The sequence below is a fragment of the Toxorhynchites rutilus genome, chromosome 3, assembly GCF_029784135.1.
Source record: "Toxorhynchites rutilus septentrionalis strain SRP chromosome 3, ASM2978413v1, whole genome shotgun sequence".
Classification (NCBI taxonomy): Eukaryota; Metazoa; Arthropoda; class Insecta; order Diptera; family Culicidae; genus Toxorhynchites; species Toxorhynchites rutilus.
Window position 1 is genome coordinate 130,935,955 of NC_073746.1, and position 23,933 is coordinate 130,959,887.

Sequence of the window (23,933 nt, forward strand, 5' to 3'; positions counted from 1 at the left end):
GGTGTAAACGGGTGAGAATAAACATGATACACTTATTCGAGGTATATATAACATGAATAAATTCAGCATATGTAAACGCTTGTGAATTTCTCACTGGTGAGAAATCACTAAAATTGGATGCAGTTCTACTTCAGGTGAATAAATTCACCGAAAATATGAATATATTCATTATAGAAGTTCACGCTAGTGTAAACGGTTGATGCGATTTCTATAAATCTCATCATATTTCTTCACACGAATATATCACTAGTATATCTAAACCCACCCTTAGTCATGGTGTGATGGGCCGCAATAAATAATAAACAAGCGTGGTACCCAGGACACGACCACATTGTTAACGTGAGAGTATGAAATTATAAATTCGAGAATGGAACTCTTTAATACAAACAAACAAGGGGCGATGAATAAATGAATAGGGGCGCGAACGTTTCACGAAGCAATACAAATTAACTCTCAGAGTTAACATGTACTGTTGAATGCTCGCTGTCTAGAGCGATACTGAAACATTGAACTTACTGAATATCCAAGTAATTTTTCGGTGTCTCTTAGCAAAATTACATTTCCATAACAATAAGGACACATATCTCGTGTATTGTCTTCATAAGAACATTACATAATTTTCTATCAATTTCTATTTTCAGTTGCTTTTACAAAGCCAACCATCGATCCTTTTCAGGACCACCACAGTCAGTTCAAAAGAGTCGAAATTTATGTATTTAAGTGTTACAATGCAATTTTTATACTTATCCACTCACAACTTACAAGAAGAACGTTCAGCGAATTCTCAAAATATCCATTCATTCATGTAACGCCACAACAATAAATCAGGAAATAACGCTCAAATTGAGCTTGAGCTTGGGTAGACTGTACACTACGTAGTTGCTCTCCGTGATTGACCTGAACCAGCGAAATTGTACAAAGAACACACTGAATGACGCCTGGGAGTAGCAAATCATTCTCATTGTGCAAGTTTCGGTGAATCGAACTTTGAATAGTCAATAACGACGCCAACCACATCCTTACAGTCATCAGGGGAAGGGAAGGAATGTTAGTATGATATTCGCCTCCCGAAGGCCAGAAGGGTCGCCTCTATAGCGTGGTTCCTCAGCGTTTATCAAGGAAGGGATAGTTGTTAGTGAGGAGGGGATAAGAATCAGGATACACTGTGATGAGTGATGTGATTAGGAGTTTATCCATTTCTTTCATTCCATAATAACCATGGATGATAGCTATTATAACCATCCTCCTTAGGGGCTCTGGACTCTCTGCTCTGGTTCTCAATAGTTTCAGGTTCTTTTTCGGACTTGCTTCTATAGAGTTCTATGGAGTTCAGGAAATAAATTGAATTGCATAACTCAAAATAGAGCAGCCGTTCCATGCCAAACCGATATAGTGGTTCTCAGATTTTGGTTGAAAAAGTGATAGTTTTCTTCCTTATCGCAAAATATTAGACCCGTACTTTTTTATTTTTCTCTTCTGCGATATCTCACGAAGTTTGAGTGGAGCAAGATGTACATGAATTGGTGCATGAATTGAACTCTCACGAATGTCATCTGAGTATTTTTGATTTATCATGAGGCAATATTCGTGTTCAGCTTTATTTATTAATTTATTTATTTATTCATTCTTATCCCCAATATATGTGGAGGAAACTTGTAAATGTGTTATCAAAATATTAGCTATTAGTTTTACTCAAAAGAGGTTTCGTCGATCGACTAGTTCTGTTTGAGCTAGAGATGAAGTGATTAAAACATCCGTTCTCTATATTACCTATACCATGAAATACGTGCTAAATCGCAGACTTTTATAAATTGTACGAAATCTCTTCCTCTCAAAATCTCAATCGATTATAAATGGTGGAATATTAGCATTGAACACACGCTCAATTTCCTCAGCTACTGCGAGGCAGTGGCGATCCCGGTTGCGACTTGCCACTACCTGTATGCCCAAGGGTAAACCGTCAGGATCCAACCCCAGTGGAACTTGAGTGGCTGGCACGTGCAAAACGTTGAACAGACACCAATAGCCAAAGTTGTACACATTAACGAATGCTGAATAATGATAGGGGGCCACATGGGTTGTGCTGTGGTAGAATAGCACACCGTCGTCTCCGAGCAGTTCGGTGAGCTCTTGATCGCACTGCCGTGTGATTTCTTTGATTTTATCGGCGTTCTCCGGGGGCAGAATACTGTCGATTAACGAGTAAATAGAAGCTAGTGTATATTCACTGTTACCAGTCAGTTTCTTCGCCAATTCGACCAGAGGCGAAAGCTGCTTCCCATTGCCCAGCAGGTTGTTGAAACTGGCCGGTTCTTGCGTCATCCAATAGCGCCACATGTTGCTAGTTTTCTCCGTGCCGGAGAGAGTGACTTTCTGGACGCCGTCGGGGGCAATATGTTGAAAATGTTCCGTCACACGGCCCATTGCCTTCTGGAGCAAGGGATGCACCGGGCTGCACTTGATATCACCTGAACTAGTTATGTAAAAGTAACGTAATTTCTTCAAATCAGTCTTCTCGTCTAACTTCAGTGTCACCGAAGTACTGGGACCTACGAGCGTCTAAAGCGGGAGTGAATTGAGCTTTTTTAGTCACTTAACGTTATATTTCGAGCATTACCTTCAAGAGTGGGCGCAAATCTGATGCGAAGCGGGTCATCGGTCCAGCCACGACCATAGTGGAGGCTTCTTTGCCAGTACGAAGCGAGCAGCCTCGCGTATTGACAATCCCAGAGGTAGGCTTATGCCCGTAAATTCCGCAATAGAAGGCAGGCATCCGGATCGAACCTCCAATATCAGTGCCTATGATACGTGTATAATATAATTGTATTATGTAAATTTCTGCTAGCATGAATATGAAGGCATGGGATGAAGTCTGCTATAAATATTGGTATGGGATGACATCAACTTTCTGAGCAAAAAATAAAGGGCGAACACGAAATTATTGCGACACATTCAACAGGGCATAACTTTTTTACCATTGGGTAAAAATCAACCAAATTTTGCACACTTCCTCATTGATGTGTATTGTCTACATGCTGTCAAACTCGAAGTCGTGTTTTTCGATGCAACGAAAATGGAGGTGAACCAACGCGAGTCGAGAGAACAAATTCTTTCCAAACACCTGGAATTTCCTGACCTGTCGCACCGGCAGTTGGGAAAAATGTTCCATTCACCATTCAACCGTCTCCAGAGTGTTGAAGCGGTTCCAGGAGCGGTTGACGTTGGACCACGGCAAAGGAGCTGGAAGAAAACCGGGACCGGAGAACGAAAGACGGAGGGAAAGGTGAAGCGGATGATTAAAGCAAATCCCAACGTGTCAAGCCGTGATTTGGCTAAAAAGATCGGCATGTCGCAGAGCAACGTCCAGAATGCAAAGAAGAGAGCTGGACTACATACATACAAGGTACAGCAACGGCAACAATCGATGGCTAAAACTCGGGCACGGAAGCTCTACGAGAAGATGCTGACAAAATATGGCTGCTGTGTGATGGACGACGAAACGTATATAAAAGCCGATTTTAAGCAAATTCCGGGGTTGGAGTTTTTCACCGGCAAGAGCATGTGGACAACAAATTTAAGAAGAAGAAAATGTCGAAGTTCGCCTCCAAATATCTCGTTTGGCAGGCCATCTGCTCTCGCGGACTGAGGCGTGAGCCTTTCGTGACAAAGGGCACAGTAAATGGCGAGATCTACAAATCTGAGTGCCTCGAGAAGCGCCTTTTGCCGTTCTTGCAGCAGGACGACGAAGCTCCGCTATTTTGGCCAGATTTGGCATCATGCCACTATTCTAAAAGTGTCCTGGAGTGGTATGAGGCCAATTCTGTCCATTTTGTTCCAAAGGACATGAACCCGCCAAACAGTTCGGAGCTGCGCCCGGTGGAGCAGTACTGGGCAATAATGAAGCGGGAACTTCGGAAGAGCAAGAAGACAGACGAGAAGGACATGTTAAGAAAATGGAAAAAAACTGAGAAACTGGTACCGGATGACACTGTAAAGACTTTGATGGAGGGCGTCAAGCGAAAATGCGTTCAATTTTACACTCAAGGCTCCATCGATTAACTTTTCTTTGGATTTATGAAGTAAATATATGTATAAAACTACTTTAAAATTTTGGTTTGATTCTAAACATTATAAGAAAATTGACATGACATTTTCGGTGTCGCAATAATTTCGTGTTCGCCCTTTATATGGCATATTCATGAATGGAGTGTCAGACAATTTCAGTTAAATGATACAAAATCACAATCCTTGTTTGATGTTCTATGGTTTCCAACAATATCGATGAAATTAGTTGATAAAAATAAACTTCAAGTACCGTCGATGGAGGTAAAAATGGGTCAAAAAAGGTAGTTTTAGATATTTTTGTTGAATAACTATCGTAAATTAGAGTAAAACACAATTCTGGTTACGTAGAAATGTTCACTAATGATATTTAAGGAGTTATTGAATAATATTAATTTTTCACTGAACTATGATTAACCCTTGTGCTCCCGTGGCCGAGTGGTTAGCGTCAAAACCTAACATGCCGGGGGTTCGGGTTCGATTCCCGTTCTGGTCGGGGGAATTTTTCGTAAAAGAACTTTCCTTCGACTTGCACTGTGGTCACGCGTATTCTAGAGCTTGCCACTCAGAATGCATTCAAGGCGTGTTATTTGGCATAGAAATCTCAACTAAGTACTAGTAAAAATGACGCAAGTAATATTACGTTGAGATGGCGAAGTTCCTCTAGGAACGTTGGTGCCATTTAAGAAGAAGAAGATGATTAACCCTTTAACGGGTACCGGCATCTATATTGCCACCAACGATTTAATTTTGACGTAGGACTACGTCTTTCATTTCTATACCGGGGTGTAAAACCAAACTTTCGAGAACGAAAGCGGTACGCCGGAGACCGAGATTTTGAGCGTTAATAGCTCTTAAACAACTGAACGAAATGGTATGATAAACACTTCATTTGAAAGATAAAATGTCTACGCGTCATATACTTGTTACTTTTTCATCCAAAAACTTGTTTCAATAGTCTTAAAATTGCTTTCAAAACAGGCTATTGAAATCAAAAATCGGTATATAAGCGAGCGCCGCTCGTAAACCCACTCAGTTATGATTGAACAGCGATTGGAGCATGTTGTCGCTGTTGTTGTGAAGCTAATTTCGTTTATCATGAAAGCGCTGATGAACGGTGTCACCAAGAGCCTGTTTGTGCACCTAAGGCCAAAATGGAATCCATCAGGAGGAGAGTGATGCCACGGTTCCGCTTGAAACATCGGAGCAGCCACCACACACACACACATACACGCGCGGAATCCTCGTTGCTATCATCGTTGCTGAAAAATAATCTGCCAGTTCCCCTGGGAATTGAAAAATACATTCATGCGAAATAGTTTATTTTAATGTTTTCTATCCATATAACACTGCAACCAAATACATTTGGTTTTGTTATTTTTCAATCAATCGCAATTAACAGGAAAGCTTCTGAATATTTTTTTCCCCATCAGTGGAAATTTTCATATCCAATATTGGATGCATAACATGAAAAACGGAAAATGTTTCACATCGCGAAAATCAAGTCATTTTCGAGCGATTATTTGCTTTCTACTCATATAATGCTGCGACCAAATACATTTCGTTTTTGATTTTTTCAATCAAGTGCGATCAACGTAAGACCACGTCTTTCGGCAATTTATTAGAGGTGCAATGAATCTTTAGGAATTCCCGCTCTACGCGCACTGACAAACAATGTTTACTCAACAATTTCTCAAACTAGAAATGGGTGTTGTGAGAAAGGATTAGCGAACGCGAAAACGACAAACGGGAGAAAGATACGTTTGGAGGTTGAAGGAAATTGGCAGAAAACTTCTTCATTCTATCATTCAAATAATGTGATTAATACCACATCGTTTTGCCAGAAAGAGATTATTAATGCTCAAAGGAGGAATCGAGTCCTCCGAGGAAATTACCCAGCGCAAATTAGAGTCGACTATCAATTGCGGCATTCGTACACAAATAATTTTATAATGCAGTTTCACCAAAGTGATTTCTTCGGATATATTCACTACATCATGTCATGTATTTCATATTCTTCATTAAGAAATCCATATCCATGGCTCCTACCAGTAACGAATTATTATCGAAACCACGATTTTCGCTAAATGCTCCTTTCAGTTCGGCCTGTAAAAAACTTTTCTGTACTCTAATCCATCAAATTTGGAGCCCTGAAAAGGGCCGTTGATTATATGCTAAGCTAATATAGCACGCTCTCCTCGGATACAATAGGCCAGCTGGATATCCTTGGGCATGATGTGACGCGTTTTGCATGGATAGCACACAAATTGGTATCTTCGAATAAGCCTCCTGCAGCGTCATAGCCGCGGAACTTTGGAAGCGCAAGTCGGTTTTGAAGTCCTGAGCAATTCCACGAACCAAATGCTGCAAAGGTAGCTTGCGGATCAGCAATTCGGTCGACTTCCGATAGCGATGAATTTCACGCAAAGTTCCCGGTCAATAGCGATGTGGCTTCTCCACCTATCCTGCTACTGGTACGCTTATCCGAGCTGACTTCGTGTGCCTTACCACCGAATGACTAACGAGCTCGAGTCCTCACGGTGCGAGAGTAGAGTAAGAAATGAACGAAAGCAAAGGAAGCGTTATTTTATAAACCATAAAAGTATAGAATCTAAATCCCACCCTTATTATATTCGTGAGTATACAGTAAGCTTATACAATAAAGAGGGTGGGGTTTACATTCGATTCTTTTATGCTTTATAAAATGACACTTCCCTTGCTTTCGTTCATTTCTTACTCTACTCTCGCACCGTGAGGACTCGTTTCATCGGGACTAAGCAGACAGCTCGTTAGTCTTTCGGTGGCAAGGCACCACGAAAGCAGCTCGGATAAGCGCATCAGCCGCAGGAAGCGTGAAGAAGCCACATCGCTATCGACCGGGAACTTTGCGTGAAATTCATCGCTATCGGAAGTCGACCGAATTGCTGATCCGCAAGCTACCTTTGCAGCTTTTGGATCGTGGAATTGCTCAGGACTTCAAAACCGACTTGCGCTTCCAAAGTTCCGCGGTTATGACGCTGCAGGAGGCTTATTCGAAGATACAAATTTGTGTGCTATCCACGCAAAACGCGTCACATCATGCCCAAGGACATCCAGCTGGCCCATCGTATCCGAGGAGAGCGTGCTATATTAGCTTAGCATATAATCAACGGCCCTTTTCAGGGCTCCAAATTTGATGGATTAGAGTACAGAAAAGTTTTTTACAGGCCGAACTGAAAGGAGCATTTAGCGAAAATCGTGGTTTCGATAATAATTCGTTACCGGTAGGTGCCATGGATATGGATTTGATAATGAAGAATATGAAATATATGACATGTTGTAGTGAATATATCCCCATATCGAAGAAATCACTTTGATGAAACTGTTTACCGTTTGTCGTTTTTAATTGTTGGGAAAGGGCATTATTTCTGCTGACTAAATTCCAAGAAAAAATCCATTCCTTCTTTAAGCGTGATTCATTCTGCCTCGGATCAACGGAACAGTATGATAATCATTTCATACAAAAGATGAAATGTCCAAGAGTTATATGATTGATATTTATCGAGTCGAAAAATTGTTTCAATAGCTTAATGATAGCTTCGAAAACAGGTTATTGAAATCATTCGTATCCGTATGTAGCGCGTCCACTTGGAAACCCATTAATCTTATTGGAATGCGAGATGGGGAAGCTCATACTTACGTCTATGCATTATGCTGTACACTACAGACTTTTTTTCTCCGTACTGATTAAGAAGCCGACCGAACTATCGGTCGTCAAGTCAGTCTGCAGTCGGCGGGGGCTCTTAATTTCGTTTTTGCAGGCCGAACCGAAAAAATGTCAGTCGAGTTAACTCTTTTTTACAGTAATGCTTTTGAATCCGGATACTTTGCATTACATTCAATATCATACCACAGCCATAACATTTTTTTCATGTTGAATTTATGCGATTAATAGTTGCTAATATAGTTACTGATAGTTTCTTGATAGTTACTATTCAATCGCATTAATTCAACATGCAGAAAATGTTGTGGCTGCGGTATGGTATTAAATGTAACGCAAAGTGTCCGGATTCAAATACATTACTGTATACTTACTTCGATGTTATTCGTTTCTCTCTCAGGGTAAGCAACGAATATAATAAGGGTGGGGTTTAGATTCTATACTTTTATGGTTTATAAAATGACGCTTCCTTTGCTTTCGTTCATTTCTTACTCTACTCTCGCACCGTGACGACTCGTTTGTTTGGGACCAAGCAGATAGCAAGTTAGTCTTTCAGTGGTAAGGCACACGAAAGCAGCTCGGATAAACGCATCAGCCGCAGGATAGGTGAAGAAGCCACATCGCTATCGACCGGGAACTTTGCGTGAAATTCATCGCTATCGGAAGTCGACCGTATTGCTAATCCGCAAGCTACCTTTGCAGCTTTTGGATCGTGGAATTGCTCAGGACTTCAAAACCGACTTGCGCTTCAAAAGTTCCGCTGTTATGACGCTGCAGGAGGCTTATTCGAAGATACCAATTTGTGTGCTATCCATGCAAAACGCGTCACATCATGCCCAAGGACATTCAGCTGGCCCATCGAATACAAGGAGAGGGTGCTATATTAGCTTAGCATATAATCAACGGCCCTTTTCAGGGCTCCAAATTTCATGGATTAGAGTTTAGAAAAGTTTTTACAGGCCAAACTGAAACGAGAATTTTCGTGTGGATGCCATACAGCATCGAGAAAATTCCGGAAAGATCTAATCGTTGCTGAAAAATAATCTGTCAGTTCCCTGGGAATTGAAGAATACATCCATGCGAAAGAGTTTATTTTAATGTTTTCTAATTATATGGCGAACACAGCGACCAAATACATTTGATTTCGTAATTTTTCAATCAAGTGTAATTAGCTGGAAAGCTTCTGAAGATTATTCTTTCCCATCAGTAGGATATTTTCGTATCCAATATTGGATGCATAACATGAAAAACGGAAATTGTTTCGTATCGCGAAAATTATATAATTTTCAATCGATTATTGCTCAGTCGCCGAAATTTTCATACTCAGAGAGTTCATTCTCCTCTAGTTTGCCTTCCAAATTGCCATCGTAAACCACACCTTCTCTCGATTCAATCACGCACGAAAAGCATACTGAAATGATATTGTGGTGGTGGGTAGATATTGCGTTACTTTCTGTTTATTAGAGATAGGAAATTGCGTTACGAAAGGGGGGGGGGGAGAGGTGGTTCAGAATTCGGATTTTTAGCGTTACGTAATTTGTGCACGACGCCTGAGGACATCGACAAGACAACATCGTTACTGAACGAGCTGAACGGCGAGGGATCGAGGGATTCATTACCTGGCCTGACCTGACCTGAAATGCAATCAGTTTGTATTAACTGTGAGGGAGCGCAGAAAAGCCGATGCTGATACTCTCGTGACCAAGAGAGTATCAGCATCGAAATACGGTTCCTCGGGAAGACATAGAAGCAGCCGCCACACACACACATACACGTGCGCAACTCTTTTCGTTTGCTGGTTATCGAGAGGAAACCTGGAAAGAAATGATCGTTGCTGAAAAATAATCTGCCAGTTCCCCTTGGAATTGAAAATTACATTCAAGCGAGTTTATTTTAATGTTTTCTATCCATATAATACTGCGACCACATACATTTGGTTTTGTGATTTGTCAATCAAGTGCAGTTAGCAGGAAAGCTTCTGAAGATTATTCTTCAGAACATGGTTTTTTTGATGGTATGACACCCCTCCCTCCTCTTGGAATGGAGAGGATGTCCCATAAAAATATTACACATATTTCAACCAAAAATATTCCAACCAAACAAAATTGAAAATTTTCGGAAAACTTTGAAAGAAAAAGGGAAAATTCGGAAAATTAAATTCCCATATGTTCTACAATTACATAGTGACAAGGGCTATTAGTCCATTTGATGTTTGCGCTAGCGAAATTGATCTTTGTTCGAAACTGGAAATGGCGCACTCCTATATCTTCTCCTATCTATACAAAAAAAAGGATCGCTGGATGCGTTGATAAGAGCAGAACTCGAGGAAGGAATTTAACGATTTAGAGCTGTCTTTATTCTATCATATTTTCTGTATGAAACATTTATTTCATGTAACGGAGAACCATGTTATTTGCAAGTGGTTGAAAAATCTTGAACGAGAATTGTGTCTGAAAATAATCTGATATTATAATGATGAGTTTTGTTACAAATACTAGGAATTTTATAGTAGAAGGTAAACTCAACAGGGTCAATCAATGAACAATTCTGCGATTGGACCCATGAACTTGCTCATAGTAAGAAAACGTGGATGTTTGAAAGTATTGATAACAAAACACAAATTTTGGGCGGGACGAAGTTTGCCGGGTCAGCTAGTGTTTTACATATTTTAGCATATAAACATGTCGTTGTAATGGAGTTTGGCAATTATATTATCACCAACATTTTGCCCTAGCCGAGCAGGTGCATCTATATTGCCACCAATTTTTTCAATGTTTTTGATTGTTTCACGTATTGAAAAAAAAATATTGTTTGTATTTTAGCATCTAAACATGTCGTTGTATTGGAGTTTGCGTTGATTACATGCCTAGTTCTCACGGCCCGTTAAAGGGTTAAATGAAAGTTGACCCAATCTCACCCCTTAGAGGGGGTGACAATGGGTCAAAGTAGTGAATATTACTTTCTATTAAGAATTGTGTTGAGAAATTAATTTTTCAATAATTTCAAGATAATTTAACAACATGTAAATGTCTTGAATTATTATTTGAGCTACGAAAATAGTGCCAATTCACCTAGAAGTGCGATGGAAATTTACAGCCATTCCATGTGAAACCGATACAGTGGTTCTCAGATTTTCATGAAAAGTGGTAGTTTTGTTCTTTATCGCAAAACGTTAGAACCATATTTTTTATCATTAGGGTGAACATTTCCATTTTAGGGTTACCCAAAAAAAATTTTTTTTTTCCAAAAATGACTTTTTTTAAAAACTCATAACTTTTGAACTACTGCGCCGATTCAGATGATCGACCTATAGCCAAGTGGCTAGTCTCTTTTCGAAAAATATTATACTTGCAGAAATTTTGGATTTCGGTCTTGTAATTATTGATTGTATTTTTTTTTTATAGTTACATACATTGTCTAGGGACCAAGGGCGCTATATTTTTTATATTTTTTCTTGAAAGCTAAGTTTGTTTTAGATAACATATCCAAAATTCAGAGTTGCGTTATTTTGTGTTATTGAGTTATGATTTTTCAAAATTAACCAAAAAATAATTTTTCCTCATCCACTACCGGGCCGATTCAGATGATCGATATACCAGGTTTCTTGTCGCATAGATGTTGTCTAGTCGTATAGGAATATTGAACGAAACTGAAAACATGTTAACTTAGCAAAATCACTCGAAAACGAAAAAAAACACCTATGTGATATTCGGATATGTTATGTAAAAAAACCTCAGCTTCCAAGAAAAATATAAAAAAATGTGGTGACCTTAGTTCCGAAATCATGTAAGCTATGAAAAAACAATTACAATGAATAATTACGGAAAAAAAATCTTTTTTTTTTCAAGTGTAATGTTTTCCCAACAAAACTAGCTCATTGGCTTCAATTTGACATATCGATCATTTAAATCTGTCCAGTAGTTCAAAAGTCATAAATTATTAAAAAAGGTAATTTTTGGAAAAAAACGGGAAAAGTTGATTTTTCGGACCACCATAAAAAAATAAAAAATACGGGTCTAATATTTCACGTTGAGTAATAAAACTACCAATTTTCATGAAAATTTGACAATCACTATATCGGTTTGGCATGGAATTCAATTTTGTGCTTGACTCATTCTCACCCCACCCCAGTGTAAATATGGGATTATTTCAAAAATATGGAAATTTGAATGGAAAAAAAAATTTATGTTCAAAATCGGTAATTACTCATCTGGCAAGACTTAAAAGAATAATTATATCTAATATTTACAATTTTAGTACTAGTACAATGCTGCTCAGTCGCTACCACGGTAATATTTTAGAGGTATGCTTGCTGACCAGAGGCGCAATCAAATAGTTGTGAAACAAGTGAGAAAAATCAAATTTATAAAAAAGCACCATGAAAGCAATTTTCCCTTAATCAAACAACCTGAATTTCAATCAAAGTAACCCTGTATCCTAAAACTACTGGGCCTTATTCCCGAATACACTACACGTGAAATCAATGTGGAGTGAGTACAACCCTATTCCGGATTACACACAACTGTAAACATCTGGTAGAATTCATTATGAATACACCGAGTTCATCCATCGATGTTATTCTGGTTTACACTTCATGCTCTCGTTTGTGTAAACAGAGCGATTCCTCGTGTTCATCGTAATCTCCGATCATATTCTCTTTTCGACACAGCTCTACTACTCGAGGATGAACAAACAAAATACAACTGACGTTTCTCGCAGAAACGACATTGGAAATGAACACCGGGTCATTCTGGCTTCCACTTCACCTTCTACACGGAGTTCATTTCTCCACTTCACAATCGGTGGGAACGGGAATAGGTGCAAAAAAATTTAAGTGAGATGCAAGCGTAGTGGGAACGTATGTGTAGGTGGGTACGGGAATAAGGCTCACTGTTTTGTTTGCTTTTCCACGCTGCATTTGGGAATTATTTGAGTGTTGTAGAAATCATTTTTCGGTTTCGTTTATCCTCGCTTTATTGCTCCGAGGGTTACCCAAAAAAAAATTTTTTTTTCCAAAAATGACTTTTTTTAAAAACTCATAACTTTTGAACTACTGCGCCGATTCAGATGATCGACCTATAGCCAAGTGGCTAGTCTCTTTTCGAAAAATATTATACTTGCAGAAATTTTGGATTTCGGTCTTGTAATTATTGATTGTATTTTTTTTATAGTTACATACATTGACTCGGGACCAAGGGCGCTATATTTTTTATATTTTTTCTTGAAAGCTAAGTTTGTTTTAGATAACATATCCAAAATTCAGAGTTGCGTTATTTTGTGTTATTGAGTTATGATTTTTCAAAATTAACCGATGGTCCAAAAAATAATTTTTCCTCATCCACTACCGGGCCGATTCAGATGATCGATATACCAGGTTTCTTGTCGCATAGATGTTGTCTAGTCGTATAGGAATATTGAACGAAACTGAAAACATGTTAACTTAGCAAAATCACTCGAAAACGAAATAAAACACCTATGTGATATTCGGATATGTTATGTAAAAAAACCTCAGCTTCCAAGAAAAATATAAAAAAATGTGGTGACCTTAGTTCCGAAATCATGTAAGCTATGAAAAAACAATTACAATGAATAATTACGGAAAAAAAATCTTTTTTTTTTTCAAGTGTAATGTTTTCCCAACAAAACTAGCTCATTGGCTTCAATTTGACATATCGATCATTTAAATCTGTCCAGTAGTTCAAAAGTCATAAATTATTAAAAAAGGTAATTTTTGGAAAAAACGGGAAAAGTTGATTTTTCGGACCACCATAAAAAAATAAAAAATACGGGTCTAATATTTCACGTTGAGTAATAAAACTACCAATTTTCATGAAAATTTGACAATCACTATATCGGTTTGGCATGGAATTCAATTTTGTGCTTTACTCATTCTCACCCCACCCCAGTGTAAATATGGGATTATTTCAAAAATATGGAAATTTGAATGGAAAAAAAAAAATTTATGTTCAAAATCGGTAATTACTCATCTGGCAAGACTTAAAAGAATAATTATATCTAATATTTACAATTTTAGTACTAGTACAATGCTGCTCAGTCGCTACCACGGTAATATTTTAGAGGTATGCTTGCTGACAAGAGGCGCAATCAAATAGTTGTGAAACAAGTGAGAAAAATCAAATTTATAAAAAAGCACCATGAAAGCAATTTTCCCTTAATCAAACAACCTGAATTTCAATCAAAGTAACCCTGTATCCTAAAACTACTGGGCCTTATTCCCGAATACACTACACGTGAAATCAATGTGGAGTGAGTACAACCCTATTCCGGATTACACACAACTGTAAACATCTGGTAGAATTCATTATGAATACACCGAGTTCATCCATCGATGTTATTCTGGTTTACACTTCATGCTCTCGTTTGTGTAAACAGAGCGATTCCTCGTGTTCATCGTAATCTCCGATCATATTCTCTTTTCGACACAGCTCTACTACTCGAGGATGAACAAACAAAATACAACTGACGTTTCTCGCAAAAACGACATTGGAAATGAACACCGGGTCATTCTGGCTTCCACTTCACCTTCTACACGGAGTTCATTTTTCCACTTCACAATCGGTGGGAACGGGAATAGGTGCAAAAAAATTTAAGTGAGATGCAAGCGTAGTGGGAACGTATGTGTAGGTGGGTACGGGAATAAGGCTCACTGTTTTGTTTGCTTTTCCACGCTGCATTTGGGAATTATTTGAGTGTTGTAGAAATCATTTTTCGGTTTCGTTTATCCTCGCTTAATTGCTCCGAGAACAATTCAGTAGTGTTTTCGTTAACAAAAAACTCCACAATTAGGAAATTTATAAAGGCGCTAGTAGTGTACCTTGCCTGCCTGCTATTACCCAGCAAACATTAAATCGTATAATCTTATATATATATATCTTTTCTAATCCTGCCATGAGTTCCAGCAGAGTACAACTTACTTGTTTGGATCTCAACACCAGGCTTAAGAACGTTTCTTATATACCTATCTCTACGAACATGCGTCAATTTGACGTAACACACTTATACAGCCATTCCATGCCAAACCGTTATAGTATTTCTCTGAATTTCGTCGCGGAAAGTGATAGTTTTGATTCTTATCGCAAAACATTAGACCCATATTTTTTATTTTTTCGTTAGGGTGACCATTTCGGTTTTAGGGTGGTCTGAAAAATCAGTTTTTTATCCATTTTTTTTCCAATCAATTAGTTTCTAGTAATCAGCTTTTTAGTTGCCGGGGAAATTAACACCTAACTATATTTTTAGTAGTATATATATTCCATGCCAAAATGACATAGTGTTTCTCAGATTTTCGTGTAAATTGGTATTTTTGTTCCTTATCGTTAAATATTAGATCCCATTTCATTTTTGGGTGGTTCGAAAATTCATATCTTTTGAACTACTAAACCGATTCAGATGAAAAAATAGTATACTGACAAAAAAAAATTTTTTTTGTTCTTTATAGTTTCATTCAAGAACGCTATATTTTTTTATATTTTTTCTCGAAAGCTGAGGATTTTTTATATAACATATCCAAAAATGTGTTCTTCTTCGTTTTTAAATTATGATTTTTCAAATTTACCCGATGGTTCAAAAAATCATTTTCTCCTTTTTTCCAAAAATAACGTTTTTCAAAATTTCATAACTTTTGATCTACTGAACCGATTCAGATAATCGACATACTTAATTTAAGTCAATAATTTCACACTTGCAAAAAAATATTTTTTTATTTATAAAAAACATACAATTATTAATCACGAAAACAAAATTATTTTTTTCCAAAAAATTCTAGGCTTTAATTTGATAAAACCATCATCTGTATCGCTCTAACACTAGGTAGTGCGGACTGAATCAAAACGGCTGTCAAAAAAGATCCAATTGAAATGTCAAAAGAGATCCAACGATCAGGAGTGTTATTTTTCTTATGATAATCAACACTATAAAAGAGGTATTGTTGTCAGGGGCAAAAAAAAAATAAAATAACAAAATGAACGAACTACATTTTTCCGTCAATTGTTTGATTAACCATTGTATCTCTGAAAGAGCATCTCAGCCTTTCACTGAGCTACGCCTTTTTAATGTCCCCTCTCTTTGACATAACGTTTTTCCGAACGAAATAAAAACAAACGAAGTCAGAGTCACGTAAATGTTTACTCCTGCGATTTGAAAATATTCGATAAAAAGTGGAAGGAAGAGATGCCAGATCATTTTTAAAAAAAGTCTGTAAAAACATGTGAATGTCTGTTAAAAATGTGGAAAAGTCTGTAAAAGTGTGCAGATCTATAGAAATGTCTTTTAACGTTAATTTTCACATATTCATGAATACTTTGTACATCGTGATGCACGTAAGATTGTATTTTGTTCTCAGATCTTCGTCAAAAGTGGTAATATTATTCTTTATCGCAAAACATTAGACTCGTATTTTTTTATTTTTTCATTGGGGTGCCCATTTCCATTTTAGGGTGATCCAAAAAATCATTATTTTTTTCCACTTTTTCCTAAAATGACTTTTTTCTAAAATTTATAACTTTCGAACCACTTAACCGATTTAGATGATCGACATATCAAATTGAAGCCAATGAGCTTTAATTGAGAAATATTGAACTTGCAGATAATATGGATCCTATTTTCGTAATTATTGATTGTAGTCGTTTTTTAATGTTTTCATGGCTTTGGACTAGGGGCGCTATATTTTTTTATATTTTTTCTTGGAAGCTGAGAATTTTTTACATAAAATATCTCGATATCAGAGATGCTATTTTTTTCGTTTTTGAAATATGATTTTTCAAAACTAATCGATGTTTCGAAAAACAAATTTTCCCCATTTTTCCCACTACAAAAACATAACTCTTGAACTATTGGACCGACTCATATCATCGACATATCAAATTGAAGCTTACGAGCTATTTTTCTTTGGAAAAATGTTACTTTTGCGAAAAAAATTAATTCTTGTTTTTGTAATTATTGATTGATTTATTTTTTCATAGTTTTCTCGTTTAAAGATAGGAGCGCTATATTTTTTTTATATTTTTTATGGAAAGCTGAGGATTATTTACCTAACATATCTCGATATCAGAGATGTTATAATTATCGTTTTTAAGTTATAAATTTGTAAATTTAACATGTTTAAGTCTTCGATCAATATTCATATGTGACTAAACTAGAACTATGCTACTAGAATCCTTCCCGCAAGTGTGATATTTTTTCAAATTTTGCTTATTGGCTTCAATTTAATACATCGATCATCAAAACCGGTTCAGTAGTTCAAATGTTATGATTTTTTGCAGAAAGTAATTGGACAAAGGGGGAAAAATGATTTTTCGAACCACCATTACTTTGAAACATCATATCTAAAAAACATAAAAATAGCATCTCTGATATCGAGATATGTTATGCAAAAATCCTCAGCTTTCAAGAAAAAATATAAAAATATAGCGCCCTCTAGTCCAAAGTCATAAAAAAAATAAAAAACGACTACGATCAATAATTAATAAAATATAATTATTTTTTTCGCATGTTAAATATTTTTTAATAAAAGGCTAAGTCAATAGTTTCAATTTTATATGTCGATCATCTAAATCGATTCAGTGATTCAAAAGTTATTAATTTTCATTTGTCAATTTTGGGAAAAAGTGGAAAAAATTGATATTTCGGACCACTTAATAACTTATGTGTCGTAAGTGTGTTTAAATGTTTCAACGATCTACACATACATACGCGTTGTTAATTTTTATAAAAATCAGTATTTCTTCGTTGATATATTGGACATCCACCAAGGCTTGCGGTCTTGTCGTTGATGAAATTTATAAGAAAATACAGTGTATATTTTCCATCCGCCATGCAAGGCTATACAAGTTTTAGATCCCCACACGGCCATGAACCATGTCTGTGGTAACAATAACGAACAGTAACCCATATTTCGTCATAAGCAGACCCGAAAGCGAATGTAAATTGTTGAGAATAGAATGAAAATTTTTATTCGATTTTGTTTTAATACTTAGAAGACAAAGTCCTGACCCTAGCTTAACTATTTTTCAATAAATCTCCTTGCATTTCAGCAAAACAATCTTATCTAGAACAAAAAATAATTATCAGAGACAATTTTCGTTCAAGGTTTTTCGTTACCTGCAGAGAATGCAATTTTTCATTAATTGTGAATAACCGTATCCTCTCTTTCGTCTGCAATGATGTCAGGGCAAAAGTACTTATGTGTATGAGTTCCAAACTTCATACACACCAGATGGGCCAACCAGAAAGACTGCCGGGCCGCAGGTTGAGTATCGCTGGTCTAACGTCATGTGTATTGATATAAACTAAATATAATAATTTTCTGTATTAAAACTATGGAAAAATGGCATATGGTGAGTCAAATATCTTTGATGTGATGAATAGAGCCCTTTTATTTTTCAAAAACCTGTGAAATATTATTATATCCAAAGTCTACAACAAAAATAAAAAGTGTTTTTCAGATATGTCTGTAAATTCACAAACATATTTGTAAATCTGGCATCTCTGGTGGTCTAAGAATTTATTGCAAGAAATCGCTTGAAAACATGCATGAATTTGCTTGAAAATGAAGTGGATTGAGTCCGCACCACTTAGCTCTAACAGTTCAAATGTTATGAATTTTTGAGAATAGGAACAAGGGGAAAAATTAATATTCCGAACTATCGGTTAACTTAAAAAAATTATAACTCAAAAAAGAAAAAAAGAACATATCTAATTTTGAGTTAAAAATCCTCAGTTTTCAAGAAAAAATATAGAAAAATATAGCGCCGTTGGCCCCAAACCATGTAAACTGTAAAAACGGATACAATCAAGAATTACAAGAAAAAAATTCAAATTTCTTGCAAGTTTGACATTTTTTCCAAAAAAGACTAGCTCATTAACTTCAATTTGATGTATCGATAATCTGAATCGGCTTACTTAGTGAGTTTTTGATAAGTCATTTTTCGGAAAAAGTGAAAAAAATCGAATCACCCCAGCAAACATTAAATCGTATAACTTTGTATATGATAAGTTACATAAATTCGTATCAAATCACAATCGCATAAAATATCAATCAAAATATCGATCATGTATATCTAAACTCGCATAAAATGCAAAAACACGATTTTCCATGTCATCGATGGATTGAGTGGTAATATTGTCGGATCAAATCGCATATCAGTCCAAAAAGCATCGCATATCGTTATATACGGCTTTATTTGCGTACACAATATGGCATATACGTATATAGCCTCCACTTTTGCGTGTATATGCTAGTTATATGCATCATATATCATACAAATGTGTCTTGGTTGTATGTATATCGCCCCCAATTATAGCTATTCATACGACTTAATGTTTGCTGGGACCCAACAAAAAAATAATACAGGTTCAATATTTTACCATAAAGAAAACAAGCTACCAATTTTCACGAAAATCTGAAAACCACTATATCAGTTTGGCATGGAATGGCTGCAATAATACTGCAGTAATACTGCAATAGTTCACAAATTTCAAAGTTCGCGTTTTTCTTGTTGTTTTTCATGTGTTTTAGTGCGGCCATAATAATAATTAAGATTACTGCATTTGGATTGATGGTAGAAAATATCATTAACTTCCTTGAATAGTGGATGTGATATAATCCACTTTATATATGTATATATATTAATAAATATTTTCAAACGAATACATTTGTCAAATAAACTGCAAATCTAAATACTTTTATACTGTGCCTTAATTTTTTGATTTTAACGTTCAAAGACTCTTCAATAAAAATGGCATTGAAAAACTGAGTAAAACTGACATACAATTATGACGGATGATTGCTTCTTGATTGACGCGTGCTCCAACTGGCGAACTGCCAATTAAAAGGCACTCCAACTAAAAAAGCGCTATAAAACTACTATAAAACTGTGAAAAATATATAAAAAATATACGAAGACTCGTTTTGTCGTTTATGAGTTTGTTTTTTTAAGTTACTACTAGGCATGTTTGCGGATTAATGGAAAGATATGATATGTTGATCCTTGATATGAGAATGAAAGTTAACAATTGGAAAAAAAAAATCATGTGAATGGAGACGATTTTTGTGTACAGCACATGCCACGTGGGCCTTTTGCTGATTAAATAAGTAAGATTTCTTCCAAAACGTCATAATTTTACAACCATTGAGTCGATTTCAAAAATCGTAATATCAAATGAAATCTTATTCTTCTATGAATCAACTTCAATCTGTCATTCAAACAAACTCAAAAATTGAATACTACATAAAAACTTTAATTATAAAGTTTAGAGAATTTGCGACTTAATTTTCTACAATTCGCTCTTTCACACCAAATTTCTATCTTGTCGCAATTTCAAACCTCTCAAAATGATAGGTCAAAGAACGAAAAGCAGGAAAAATTAACAAATAATGGGGGGTAAATAATAAAGCAAAGGTAATCATGGATTTTTAATAGATTAATCTCATAAAAATATTGAAAAAAAACATTCCTTTTTTAATTTCTTTTCAAATTTTGATAAGATTGCACTGAATAGTTAAATAAGGGCAATATTAATATTTGAATAAACTTATGTAATTATAAACATGTTTATATAAACCTTCCCATCTTCTCATTTTTCATTAAAGACCTTGCGTCAAGACAGCTAGAAATCCATACACTCTCAAATCAAGTGTGCCTGAAAAAATTATATTCTTCACGTAAACAAGCGATGAAAATGTGGACACTTTTTAGTCAGTGAATTGTATGGAGTTCCACTGCTGTGCTTTGATTGTACATTGTACCATATGTCAAACTGACAATCAGAATTTTTCCAATTTTCAACACATATTTCAATGAAAAAGGTTTTTATTCAGCGTCTAAACTATCAAACACAACCAGCAAATTTCCAGTCTGAGTTGTTAACTCAAGAGAAAGTCAGTGAAGAGAATGTTTGCCAAGTGTTTTGATTCGATTTGTTCATGCTACCCACCACAAACCGTATATGGCGCTGCGCACAGTACAATTGTAGCCATGTACAGCGGTAAAATAGGTCGGTACAGGTACAGCGATTGTACCGAGTTGCTTGCATGGTTCTAGCGCTGTAAATGGTGACAGACACAACTTTCGAAGTACAACGCTAGTACAGTTGTATGTCTGTCATAAGTATAACATATCAGGAATGTGTCATGTGTGACACTTTTTGAGTTATGATTAGATCTATGCGAGTCAATAATTAAATCAAATATAATCAATAAAAAGGATAATCAAATTATTTTGCAAGTGTAGAGTTTTTTAAAAGAAGACTGACTCATTCACTTCAATTCAATATGTAGATTATCTGAATCGGTTTAGCTGTTCAAACGTTATGGTTTTTGACCATTTCTTTTCGTTTTTTTTTTGATCTTTGATTTTCGGATATGTTGTGTAAAATATCCTCAAGAGTCCTTTCAAGAAAAAGTGTAAAAAAAATAGAACGTAAAAATTATATCGTCTGCAACAATTAAGCAGGAATCATTTTTTTTTTATTTTCGTCTTTTCATATACGAACTGAACTAACTGAAGCGAATTAGATGTGACATGTTTCATTTGAAAGAAACCTTTCAAGTTTAATCAGAATTGGTCCACGGGTTCCGGAGATATGGTCGGAACAAATTCCAGCGCCATAGATTCGACAACCTAAAAATCTGAGTATTTACCCTCCATTTGGGGGATCAAACTAGCTCATTCATGACCATTTAATGGTTTTTGCCTAACCCGAATGATCTTCGAATGACCTGTAGATCAAAATTTACAGCTCCATTCTGTATTCCGACGGATTTTCACTTCGAAAGTATTATTTCGTTCGAGTTATTATTTCGCATTCCGTATTTCGAACGTTTTGCCCATTTAATGTTCGAAGAGAAACAGATCGAACGAAATGCAAAAACAACTCGAACGGAATACAGAATGGAATTTTATCAAGTCGTTCGAAATATTTCGAATCGGTCGAAATACTGAATAGGCGTGTTAGATCGAGATATGGAAAAGGCACGACTATACTAAATTACGTTTTTGTGTCTTTGAACCCTTGAATTATCATTTAAATGAGCGTAGGTAAAGAAATCGATCAATTTCTATATTGTTGTGCATATTACACTAGAAAATCATGGAAAAAAAGATTGATCAATTTCACCCCAAAGCTGTTTTAAAAGTTTTCAAACTAAAGCTTATGGAAATTTTTCAACAAAAATTTTCAAAACTTTTTGAACCCTTAACACCAGTACTGGTTTTAAAATTAATTGGGTATAAATTGAGCAAAAATTTTTGGGAAATATTCACATTTTTCTGAAAATCGTGATCAATTCGTTCCCAGTTTACGGTACCTTTCGTTTCAATCCTGTGTTAAGAAATGTGGCATAAAATGATGCGAGATTCTATAATGACTATGACCAGATAAGCGGAAGGAATAAGAGTATTTAGTTAGTGAGATAAAATATTTTATGACCTAGTCCGAAAGCGCTAGCACATGCTGAAATGAGAGCCGCCTCTCCACCACTTGAGCCGCCTACCGTGCGTCGATCGTCATACGGATTGTTGGTTTGTCCAATCAGATTGTTTCTCGTTTCCTGCCTGCAGATACACAGAGAAAGATCAATAAACAAGTAAATAAATATTGATAAGTGAATTTTTACCATCGGTTGATCTCTGGAATGTTAGTGGTGGCAATGATAATGGCACCGGCATCCTTCATCAGTTTCACACATTCAGCGTCTTCTTTCGCTTTCACATGACGTCTTGCAATAATTCCAAGAGTTTGAAGCTTGCCTTTCACAGCTGTACTGTCCTTCGTAGTGAAAGGCACCCCTAGGAAAGGCTTATTAGCGAATTCATTTTCTGAAATTATTCCTCGCAGGATTTTATCATCGATAGACTTTGCTTCCTCCAGTGCTTCAACGAAGGGACCATCAATGACCGCATTCACAATAGGATTTACTTCATTCAAGCGATCGATATAGGCACTGATCACTTCATAGCAGGTAATTTCTTTATTGCGGATCATCTTAGCCAATTCCTGTACGCTGTAGGTCACTATAATGAGCTTTCGTTGTAACGATGGACATCGCTTGCGGTTTGGTCCCCAATACCATTTCAGAACCAATGCAATTAATTTATCAACCAGCATATGAATTATCACAAAAGCGTTGAATAAAAGACTGTACGCCATATCTTTCACAATCTGGTTCGGTTTATTACGTCTCTATGAATATGAGATGATATTCGTTTATGAAAGTCTAGTTGAATTCACAAGTGCATACAATAAAGCCATCTTTTTGCGATGTCATCATGGATCGATCGATTGATTCCAAAATAACTTAGTTGCAATTATTTGGTCTACAGACACTCACCTCACGTCTCGTTTCAGCACACATTTTACCAGTGATTGGACTTTAGAGAATATATGTGAATGTTCGATAAATCAGTATCTGGTGGAGTCAGAAGAAACTAAACTAGTGATCTTCCAAATGCATAAAACACCGTATGCAATCGTGCTCGCTTTCTCCGTAACTGAAGAGAGCACCACGGTGCTCTACAACTTAGCCAGCCGTAATAACAGTTAACGCAAGCATATAGACCGCATATATACATAGAGATATACAACTACAGGTGATGTAGCAACGCGGCTGATTTATTTATCGTTCATTGTGTATGTTCATTCAAAATTCATTCGCCCCATCGTATCAGCTGAGAAGTCTTGGCGGTTCTGAAAAACGTGGGAGAGCTGGGAGAGCATTTTGAGCTGAGATTATGCGTGATACGCCTCAGAGTGAAACCAAGGCGCCTAGAAGTATATCCTAAGGTGGGCCAACTTGCTAAAACCACACTTCAGCCATCTTGGAAGTCTACTGTGTTTTGTTTGTAAACAAAACACAATACGCTTGTACCCAAGCTCGCTCGTGATCAGTCTGTCTCTTTCACACTTCAAACGAATAATTCCCCTTCTGCTTTCTTCCGTACTGTTTTCATATACCGCTTCCCTAACCAACATAGTGACGAAACGGTCTCACCTTAGGATCAAGACGGGTCTATGGTACTAGGTGAGGCCGTTTCGTCACTAAGTTGGTTAGGGGAGCGGTATATCAAAACAGTACGGAAGAAAGCAGAAGGGGAATTATTTCCTTGAAGCGTGAAAGAGACAGACTGATCACGAGCGAGCTCCGGCACAAGCG

General features: G+C 36.5%; 1 protein-coding gene across 1 annotated transcript; it reads right to left on the minus strand.

Moving 5' to 3' along the window:
* Positions 1-1,584: 1,584 nt before the first annotated feature.
* Positions 1,585-23,308, minus strand: LOC129776286 (fatty-acid amide hydrolase 2). Its single transcript, XM_055781834.1, has 5 exons — positions 23,112-23,308; positions 22,398-22,963; positions 22,211-22,335; positions 2,618-2,799; positions 1,585-2,559 (listed from the first exon to the last, which is right to left on the minus strand). The coding sequence occupies exons 1-5, from the start codon at positions 23,133-23,135 to the stop codon at positions 1,840-1,842; spliced, it is 1,617 nt and encodes a 538-aa protein (XP_055637809.1). The 5' UTR covers positions 23,136-23,308; the 3' UTR covers positions 1,585-1,839.
* Positions 23,309-23,933: the final 625 nt, after the last annotated feature.